Source organism: Leptodactylus fuscus, chromosome 7 (assembly GCF_031893055.1).
Source record: "Leptodactylus fuscus isolate aLepFus1 chromosome 7, aLepFus1.hap2, whole genome shotgun sequence".
NCBI classification, from domain to species: Eukaryota; Metazoa; Chordata; class Amphibia; order Anura; family Leptodactylidae; genus Leptodactylus; species Leptodactylus fuscus.
Window position 1 is genome coordinate 145,938,135 of NC_134271.1, and position 11,210 is coordinate 145,949,344.

At 47.7% G+C, this 11,210-nt stretch overlaps 1 protein-coding gene across 1 annotated transcript in view; it reads right to left on the reverse strand.

Moving 5' to 3' along the window:
- The window catches only part of LOC142214626 (uncharacterized), a 41,130-nt gene extending 33,874 nt beyond the window's left edge, over positions 1-7,256 (reverse strand). The window contains 3 exon segments of the mRNA XM_075283563.1: positions 5,357-5,731; positions 5,734-6,497; positions 6,499-7,256. Coding sequence (XP_075139664.1) covers positions 5,357-5,731; positions 5,734-6,497; positions 6,499-7,256 — 1,897 coding nt within the window.
- Positions 7,257-11,210: the final 3,954 nt, after the last annotated feature.

The window sequence follows — 11,210 nt, forward strand, 5'->3', positions numbered from 1 at the left end:
TGGAACTGTGTGCAGACGCATGTATCCAATCCCCCGGTGTGTGTGGTACTGTGTGCAGACGCGCGTATCTAATTCTCCCCCGTGTGGTACTTTGTGCTGAGACGCGTTTCTAATTCTCTGGCTTGTGGTACTGTGTGCAGACATGTGTATCTAATCCTACGGCGTGTGGAACTGTGTGCACACACACGTAACTAATCCTCTGGAGTGTGGTACTGTGTGCAGAGGCATGTATATAATCCTCCAAAGTGTGGTACTGTGTGCAGACACACGTATCTAATTCTCCCCTGTGTTGTATTGTGTGAAGAGGCGTGTATCTAATCATACGGCGTGTGGAACTGTGTGTAGATGCGCCTATCTAATCCTACGGCATGTGGTACTGTGTGCAGACGCGTGTATCTAATCCTCCAAAGTGTGGTGCTGTGAGCAGATGCACTTATCTAATTCTCCCCCGTGTGGTACTGTGTGCTGAGACGCGTATCTAATTCTCTGGCTTGCGGTACTGTGTGCAGAGGCATGTATCTAATCCTCCAAAGTGTGGTACTGTGTGCAGACACACGTATCTAATCCTACGGCATGTGGAACTGTGTGTAGATGTGCATATCTTATGCTCTGGTGTGTGGAACTGTGTGCAGATGTGTGTATCCAATCCTTTGGCATGTGGTACTGTGTGCAGACACGTGTATCTAATCCTTCTGCATGTGGAACTGTGTGCAGAAGCACTTATTTAATCCTCTGGTTTGTGAGACTGTGTGCAGACGTGTGTATCTAATCCTCTGATGGGTGTATCTCAGTTTGGATATCAGTGTTGTATTGTGCATGTGGAGTGACCGTGTGTATTGCAGTTGGAATATTATTGAAAGACTTGCAGGTTTGTATTGGCTAAGGGGGGGGGGGGCATTGTGTTGTTTGGAATGCTGTATCTCAGCAACGGTACGTCCGAGCGAGTTGGAGTCTCGTCATAGACCTTCCCGGATACCTGAAGTATCTCTATACCAAATTTGGTGAAGATCGGTCCAGTCGTTTGGTTCGCATTATAGAACAGACAGACAGACAGACAGAAATTCATTTTTATAATATAGAGATATATCTCTCTATATCTCCCTATATTATAAAAATGAATTTCTGTATGTCTGTCTGTCTGTTCTCTAATGCGAACCAAACGACTGGACCGATCTTCACCAAATATGGTATAGAGATACTTCAGGTATCCGGGAAGGTTTAAGACGAGACTCCAACTCGCTCAGACATATCGTTGCTGAGATACAGCATTCCAAACACAGTGCCCCCCCTTAGCCAATACAAACCTGCAAGACTTTCACTCATATTCCAACTGCAATACACACGGTCACTCCACATGCACAATACAACACTGATATCCAAACTGAGATACACGCATCAGAGGATTAGATACACAGATCAGCACACAGTATCACACGCCAGAGGATTAGATACACGCATCTGCACACAGTATCACACGCCAGAGGATTAGATACACGGGTCTGCACACAGTTCCACACACTGAAGGATTAGATAAGTGCGTCTGCACACGGTTCCACATGCCGAAGGATTAGATACAGGCGTCTACACACAGTTCCACACTCCAGAGGATTAGATACGCGCGTCTGCACAGAGTAACACATGCCGTAGGATTAGCTACACATGTCTACACACAGTTCCACACTCCAGAGGATTAGATACGTGCGTCTACACACAGTACCACATGCCATAGGATTACATACACGCGTCTGCACACAGTACCACATGCCGGGGGATTGGATACACGCGTCTACACACAATACCACACAGGGGAGGATTAGATACACGTGTCTTCACACAGTTGTACATGCCATAGGATTAGATACACGTGTCTGCACACAGTACCACATGCTGTAAGATTAGATATGCGCCTCTTCACACAATACCACACGGGAGGATTAGATACACGTGTCTTCACACAGTTGTACACGCCATAGGATTAGATGCACGCGTCTGCACACAGTACCATATGCCGTAGGATTAGATATGCACCTCTTCACACAATACCACACAGGGGAGGATTAGATACATGTGTCTTCACACAGTTGTACACGCCATAGGATTAGATACACGCGTCTGCACACAGTACCATATGCCGTAGGATTAGATATGCACCTCTTCACACAATACCACACAGGGGAGGATTAGATACATGTGTCTTCACACAGTTGTACACGCCATAGGATTAGATACACGCGTCTGCACACAGTACCATATGCCGTAGGATTAGATATGCACCTCTTCACACTACCACACAGGGGAGGATTAGATACACGTGTCTTCACACAGTTGTACATGCCATACGATTAGATACGCGCGTCTACACACAGTACCACATGCAGTAGAGTTAGATACATGGGTCTGCACACAGTCCCACACACCAGAGGATTAAATACGCACTTCTGCACACAGTTCCACACACTGAAGGATTTGATACGTGCGTCTGCACACGGTTCCACATGCCGAAGGATTAGATACGTGCATCTGCACATATTTGTACATGCCATAGGATTAGATACACGCGTCTGCACAGAGTACCACAGGCCTTAGGATTAGATACGCGCATCTGCACACAGTTGTACACGCCAAAGGATTAGATACACGCGTCTGCACACAGTGCCACATGCCATAGGATTAGATGCGCGCGTCTGCGCACAGTACCACATGCCGGGGGATTGGATACGCGCGTCTACACACAGTACCACATGCCGTAGGATTAGATACGCGCCTATTCACACAATACCACACAGGGGAGGATTAGATACACGTGTCTTCACACAGTTGTACACGCCATAGGATTAGATATGCGCGTCTACACACAGTACCACACACCAGAGGATTAAATACGCACTTCTGCACACAGTTCCACACACTGAAGGATTTGATACGTGCGTCTGCACACGTTCCACATGCCGAAGGATTAGATATGCGCATCTACACATAGTTCCACACGCCGAAGGATTAGATACGCGCCTCTTCACACAATACCACACAGGGGAGTATTAGATACGTGTGTGTGCACACAGTACCACACTTTGGAGGATTAGATACATGTCTCTGCAAACAGTACCACAAGTCAGAGAATTAGATACGCATCTCCGCACACAGTACCACACGGGGGAGGATTAGATACGCACATCTGCACACAGTACCACACGGGGAGGATTAGATACGCACGTCTGCACACAGTACCACACGGGGGAGGATTAGATACGCGCGTCTACACACAGTACCACATGCCATAGGATTAGATATGCGCGTCTGCACACAGTACCACATGCCGGGGCATTGGATACGCGCGTCTACACACAGTTCCACACACCGTAGGATTAGATACGTGCCTCTTCACACAATACCACACAGGGGAGGATTAGATACACGTGTCTTCACACAGTTGTACACGCCATAGGATTAGATACACACGTCTGCACACAGTACCACATTCCTTAGGATTAGATACTTGCATCTAAACACAGTACTACACGGGGAAGGATTAGATACAGCTTTACTCCAGGTATCCATAACAACTGATCACAGGTTTTTCACTGACATTCATAATGAGATACACATAATCACATTACGCTTATGGACATACACACAAACCATATTACAAAATACACCAGTGCAAAATTGGACAATTCTTATGGGGCCACTACACAAACATAAAATGTAATATACCCGTGCGAAGCCGGGTCCTCCCTCTAGTTATAAAAATGAATTCTTGTCTGTCTGTCTGTCTGTCCGTCTGTCTGTTCTCTAATGCGAACCAAACGACTGGACCGATCTTCACCAAATTTGGTACAGAGATACTTCAGGTATCCGGGAAGGTTTAAGATGAGACTCCAACTCACTGGGACATACCGTTGCTGAGATACAGCATTCCAAACACAATGTCCCCCCCTTAGCCAATACAAACCTGCAAGTCTTTCACTCATATTCCAACTGCAATACATACGTTCACTCCACATGCACAATACAACACTGATATCCAAACTGAGATACACGCATCAGAGGATTAGGTACACAGATCAGCACACAGTATTACACGCCAGAGGATTAGATACACGGGTCTGCACACAGTCCCACACACCAGAGGATTAAATACACTCTTTTGCACACAGTTTCACACACTGAAGGATTAGATACGTGCGTCTACACACAGTACCACATGCCGTAGGATTAGATACGCGTGTCTGCACACAGTACCACATGCCGTAGGATTAGATACGTGCGTCTACACACAGTTCCACACACCGTAGGATTAGATACACGCCTCTTCACACAATACCACACAGGGGAGGATTAAATATGCGCGTCTTCACACAATACCAAATTCTGTAGGATTAAATACGCGCGTCTGCACACAGTACCACATGCCGTAGTATTAGATACGCGTGTCTGCACACAGTAGCACATGCCGTAGGATTAGATACGCGTGTCTGCACACAGTTCCACATGCTGTAGGATTAGATACGCGCCTCTTCGCACAATACCACACAGGGGAGGATTAGATACGTGCATCTGCACACAGTACCACACGGCCAAGGGTTAGATGTGCGCGTCTGCACACAGTTACACACGCTGAAGGATTAGATACGTGTGTCTGCTCTAAGCACCACACGGGGAGGATTAGATATGCACATCTGCACACAGTTCAACATGCTGGAGGATTAGATACGCATGTCTTCACATAGTACCACCGCCAGAGGATTAGATACGCGTTTCTACACACAGTATCACACGGGGAAGGATTAGATATGCGCATCTGCACACAGGGCCACACGCCGAAGGATTGGATACGCACATCTGCACACGGTTCCATATGCCGAAGGATTAGAACCGAACGTCTGCACACTGTACCACATGCCGTAGTATTAGATACGTGCATCTGCACACAGTTTCACACACCGGAGGATTAGATACGTGTGTCTGCACACAGTACCATACACCAGGGGATTGGATACATGCGTCTGCACACAATACCACATGCCAGAGGATTGGATACGTGCATCTGCACACAGTTCCACACATCAGAGGATTAGATATGCAGGTCTGCACACAGTACCACATGCCGTAGGATTAGATATGTGCGACTGCTTACAGATTCACACGCCAGAGGAATAAATACACGCATCTTCACACAGTTGTACACGCCATAGGATTAGATACGCATGTCTGCATACAGTACCACATGCTGTAGGACCTGCCTAGGAGTTCCTGTGTCCTCCTGCTGCCAAAATGTCCCCCAATGTGTGAGGAGTGCACCAGGCGAGCATCTCTCGACGTCTATTTGCTTACACAAGGGTCTTATTAGGCGGACCCCGCTCTTGAGCTAGTGGGGCAACCACCCAAACCTTCTCAGAGGGAATGATGAGTCGCTCTGACTCCGTGGCCTCATCAAGCGGGTCAGACGAGCAGGAAAGAGCATCCGCCCGCACGTTCTTCTCCCCAGGTAGGAAGTGCAGGGTAAAATTAAACCTGGAGAAGAACAGCGACCATCTAGCTTGTCGTGTGTTTAACCGCTGAGCGGTTTGGAGGTACAGCAAGTTTTTGTGGTCAGTATACACCTCAAACGGATGCCTGGACCCTTCTAGAAGGTGATGCCACTCCTGGAAGGCCAATTTCATTGCGAGTAGTTTGCGGTCCCCGATGGAGTAATTTCTCTCAGCGGGAGAGAAGGTTTTAGAAAAAAAAAGCACGGACGCCTCCTTCCCTGTGCATTCTTTTGTGACAGTACTGCTCCCGCACCAACCGAGGAGGCATCCACTTCCACATAGAAGGGTTTGTCTAGGTCAGATCGGTGCAAAATAGGAGCGCACAAAAAGTGAGACTTTAGTGCAGCAAAAGCGTCTGAAACCTCTTGAGTACAGACCTTGGGATTCATGCCTTTCCAGGTGAGAGCCACCAGCGGTGCCGCCAGGGTGGAAAAATGGGGAATGAACTGCCGGTAGTAATTAATGAATCCCATAAACTGCTGGATGGCTTTTAGGGAGCGTGGTTCCGGCCATTCTTGCACCACTGTCACTTTGGAAGGGTCCATGGCCAGACCTGTGCTGGAAATGATGTACCCCAGGAAAGGCAGAGAGGATTGTTCAAATAGACACTTCTCTAGTTTCACATACAGATGGTGTGTGTGGAGGCGTTTTAGAACTTTTGCGAGAGTGGCGCGATGTGTGCGGATGTCCGCAGAGAAGATCAGTATGTCATCTAAATAAACAACTACTGAGATCTGGAGTAGGTCCCGGAAGATGTCATTCATGAAATCCTGGAAGAACGCTGGGGCATTGCACAGTCCAAAAGGCATTACAAGGTACTCATAATGTCCGTCGCGGGTGTTAAAAGCGGTTTTCCACTCGTCACCTTCACGTATGTGGATTAGGTTATACGCCCCTCTCAGATCCAATTTTGTGAAGATAGTGGCCCCCTGTAACCTGTCAAACAGCTCAGAAATGAGAGGAAGTGTTTTTTATGGTGAACGCATTTAGCCCCCGATAGTCAATGCAAGGGCATAGCGACCCATCCTTCTTCTCCACGAAGAAGAAGCCTGCGCCCGCTGGTGACACTGATTTCCGGATGAACCCCTGGGCGAGGTTATCCCTAATGTACTCAGTCATGGCCTTTGTTTCAGGGACTGATAAGGGATACACGTGTCCCCTAGGAGGCGTAGTTCCGGGGACCAGCTCTATGGGGCAATCATAGGGACGGTGTGGTGGCCAACTCTCCGCCGCCTTCTTGGAAAAGACATCCGCGAAAGCGGAATATTGTGGTGGTAGACCTGTCAAGTCGGAGGTTACGGGTTGGAGAGTGACCCCCTCGGGCTGTAAGAGACAATGCTGGTGGCATTGCTCACTCCAAGCCAATATCTCTCCCGTGACTGAGTCAATCTGTGGGGAGTGCTGGCGCAGCCATGGGAGACCTAGGAGGAGATCATCCACCCCCTCATGCAAAGATAGGAAGGAAATGGTCTCCCTATGCTTTGAGTTGATAGTCATACTCAGGGGTATAGTCTGCTGTGTAATCTCCACAGGTAAGATGGAGCCATTCACAACTCGCACCTTAACCGGCTGAGAGAGAAACACCAGGGGAATTCCTTTTTTACGGGAAAACTCGGACATAAAAACCCCGTCTGCTCCTGAGTCTATACACGCCCTGGCTGAGATGGTACGGGTACCCTCCACTAGGTGCACTGTAAAAATCAGCTTGGTGGGTGGTGTAGGCATGGCTAGTAATCCCCCACCAATGGATACTAGCGATTGCCGTTTCCCAGCTTCCTAGGGCAGTGTGAGGAGAGATGCCCTGGCTGCCGGCAGGAATAACACACATAATCGCACTTTGGACGCTGGGGAGCGGCTCCAGTGCACGAAACGTCCATATGCTCTGGCGTACCCGGTATTGGTAGTGCGGGTGCGCTAGAAGGGAGGAATGTGGGGGCCAAACAGATACGGGTTCGGCTGGCCGCCAATTCCAATTTCCGGGCGCTGTGCCGCAAATCTATATGAGTGGCAAGAGCGATCAGCGCCTCTAGGGTCAGGGGAATCTCACGGGTCGCCAAGGCGACCTTGACATGGGACGGCAGACCCTTCCAGAACACTGGCACCAGAGCCTTATCTGGCCAGTCAATTTCGGATGCCAGAGTCCTGAATTGCACCGCATAGGCACTAACGGTACCTGACCCCTGGCTCAGGTCGATTAACTGCAGGGGTGAGTCAAAGGTGACCCGTGGACCTAGAAAGACTTGTTTCAGGGACCCTAAGAATGTTACGCCGCGTGTAGTGACAGGGTCGCCCCGCTCCCATAATGGCGTAGCCCACTCCAAGGCCCATCCCGCCAGGAGGGAAATTACAAACCCCACTTTACTTTTTTCAGTGGGGAATGCGGCCGCCTGTACCTCAAAGTGGATTGTACACTGGCTTATAAAACCCCTACACTCCCTTGACTCTCCTGAGAATTTATTAGGGAGAGCCAAACGGAGGGTTGTGCCAGGGGCTGGCGGTATTTGGGCTAAGGCTTGCGCCACCGACTGCGCAGTGAGGGGGGCATCCCCAGTTGCCGGAGCTCGCTGCTCTAATGCTAGCAGGCGAGCCTCCAACTGCTGCACGTAGCGTTGCAACTGGGCGTGTTCAGACAGTGTCGACAAGACCTTGGCTCACACTTATGTTATGTGAATAAATAAAAATAATGTTTTTTCCCAACTACAGAACCGCCAGACTGCAGGGAGGTCCACAGGCCCAGATGGGTGGCCGCATGCCCGTACCAGGCAGCAGTATGTCTGAACAGGGTGTAGTAAGGTTTTTGTACCAGTTGACTTTACTAGGAAACAGTATTGTGCAGCTCCAGTGTGTACAGGCTGCTATTAGGTTTACACCAGTTGACTTCACTGGGTAACCATATTGTGCAGCTCCAGTGTGAACAGGCTGCAATTAGGTTTACACCAGTTGACTTCACTGGATAACTGTATTGTGCAACTCCAGTGTGAACAGGCTGCAATTTAAGGTTTACTCCAGTTAACCTCACTGGGTAACAGTATTGGGCAGCTTCAGTGTGAGTGGCTGCGCCAAAGGCTGCCACGGGTTAACCGCCACCCCTGTCAGCAACACAAAAAGGCTCCACAACAGTTTAGGAGCTACAATACCACTGGACAGAGACAACAGGCCATTCAGTTCCCTACCCGCAGTACTCAGGATTCATAACTAGATTACCTGAACTGCAACCTGGCATTAACAGGAACCTTTCCCTGACCTCTCTGTCTCAATTGTGATAGTCAAAGTGTGAGCACCAGGCAGGCGTCGCCTCACACCTTATAAAGGGAAATCCCCGCCCATCAGAGGCGGTGGCCATGACCTCACCGGTCATGCTCAGTAGGGCCACGACAGGACTTAACTTCTGAGTGACTCTGAAAGGTCTGAGCATGCTCAGAAGGGAAAGACCTGGACTTATACTCCAGTTGCCTCACTGTCCGACGTCGAGAGCGAGAGTTGAGTTGGCCCGCAGGTGGCGCTGTTTGCCTGAAGGCAAACCTGCGGGGACCCATCCTAACAGCAACACAGAAAAGGTGAACAGATGGACTGTACATGCCTGGTTCCCACCGTGAAGCATGGAGAAGGAGGTGTAATGGTGTTGGAGGGCCAAGCTGTGACACTGTTGGAGATTTATACTGAAGCAACATGGCTACCACAGCATCTTGCAGCGACATGCTATTCTATCCGGTTTGCGTTTAGTTGGTCCATCATTTATTTTTCCATAGGACAATAACCCCAAACACTCCTCCAGGCTGTGTAAGGGCTATTTGACCAAGAAGGAGAGTGATGGGGTGCTATGCCAGATGACCTGGCCTCCACAGTCACCGGACTTGAACCCAATCCAGATGGTTTGGGGTGAGCTGGACTGCAAAGTGAAGGCCAAAGGGCCAACAAGTGCTAAGCAGCTCTGGGAACTCCTTCAAGACTGTCGGAAGACCATTTCAGGTGACTACCTCTTGAAGCTCATCAAGAGAATGCCAAGAGTGTGCAAAGCAAAAGGTGGCTACTTTGAAGAACCGAGAATATAAGACATTTTCAGTTATGTCACATTTTTTTGTTAAGTATATAATTCCACATGTGTTACTTCATAGTTCTGATGCCTTCAGTGTGAATCTACAATTGTCATAGTCATGAAAATACAGAAAACTCTTTGAATGAGAAGGTGTGTCCAAACTTTTGGTCTGTACTATATATATATATATATATATATATATATATATATATATATATATATAATTTATTTATTTATTTATTGTGTAGGCTAAAATGTATCAAAATGCTTACTCCCAGTTGATCTGTGTGGTGGTAGTTTGCCTCTATGCTGATACATTAGTAGGAAAATTCCACAACAATACATGAAATAAACCTCAAAGTGAGAACTTACACAGTAGATTGTGTGACAATTGACACCGCTAATCTCCTAAAAAAGGGTCAGTTTTATAGAATAAATCATGGAAGGACAGATGTGGTCACTTACCTTCTTGTAGGAGAACCAGCCCTATAAACAGAATAGAAGAAGAGTTATCAGATATAATATAGTCCTGGTACATTTCTACATTGGAGGATATTACAGGTTAGGGAAAGCAATAGTGTAAATCAATAACTAATATATTATTACAATAATCCAACAGATTTAAACTTGCGCCCGGATTACGTCTCTGAATCCACTTAAAAAATGTAGAGAGAAAAGTCCTACAAGCATAGCTTGATTTGGTTACGATTTTTCAGGTCTCCAAGCGGAACTCAAGAATGGAAACTCAAACACAGGTGTGAACCTAGAGTTACCCCGTGGCAGCACGGTGGTTCAGTGGTTAGCACTGGAGTCCTGGGTTCAAATCCTGCCAAGGGCAACATCTGCAAGGAGTTTGTACGTTCTCCCTGTGTTTGCGTGGGTTTCCTCTGGGTACTCCGGTTTCCGCCCACAAACCAAAGACATACTGATAGGGAATGTAGATTGTGAGCCCTGTATGGGACAGTGACCAACAATATATCTGTAAAGTGCTGTGGAATATGATGGTGCTATATAAGTAAGCATAATAAATAAATATTAATAAATACCCCTAATAACTGCAACTTATTTTAATTAAAAAATAGCTATTACTCACACCAAAAAATCTGAAAAGAAAGAAAATTCAAAGCATTATACTTGGCTGTGTTGGGAAGGAGATAATTATCAATGTAGATCCTGTAGCAAATAAATTATAAAATAATAAGACTTTCTCTGTCCTCCGGTATCCTCTTTCACATCACTCATCTCAGCTGAAGACTTACCGTATATACTCAAGTATAAGCCGAGTTTTTCAGCACAGTTTTTGTGCTGAAAAAGTCCGCCTCTGCTTATATTTGAGTCGTTACGGTAATACCGTAGTTACAGACCCGGCATACAGACACCGGGGTGGGTGCCGGGCCGCAGCATTGCCACGCTCCTGGCAGAAGTACTGGGGCCTTCTAACAGAAGTACCGTAAGTACTTCTGTAGTTTGAAATGAACAACATCACCATGCTCCTACCAGGAGCGTGGCAATGCTGCGGGCCCGGCACCCACCCCAGTGTCTGTATGCCGGGTCTGTAACTACATGCCGTAAATGCCGTAGCTGGAAAAAAAAAGTTGTCTAACTGCCCCTTCCCTGAAACAGTTTTTTTCCCCCCACTTGGA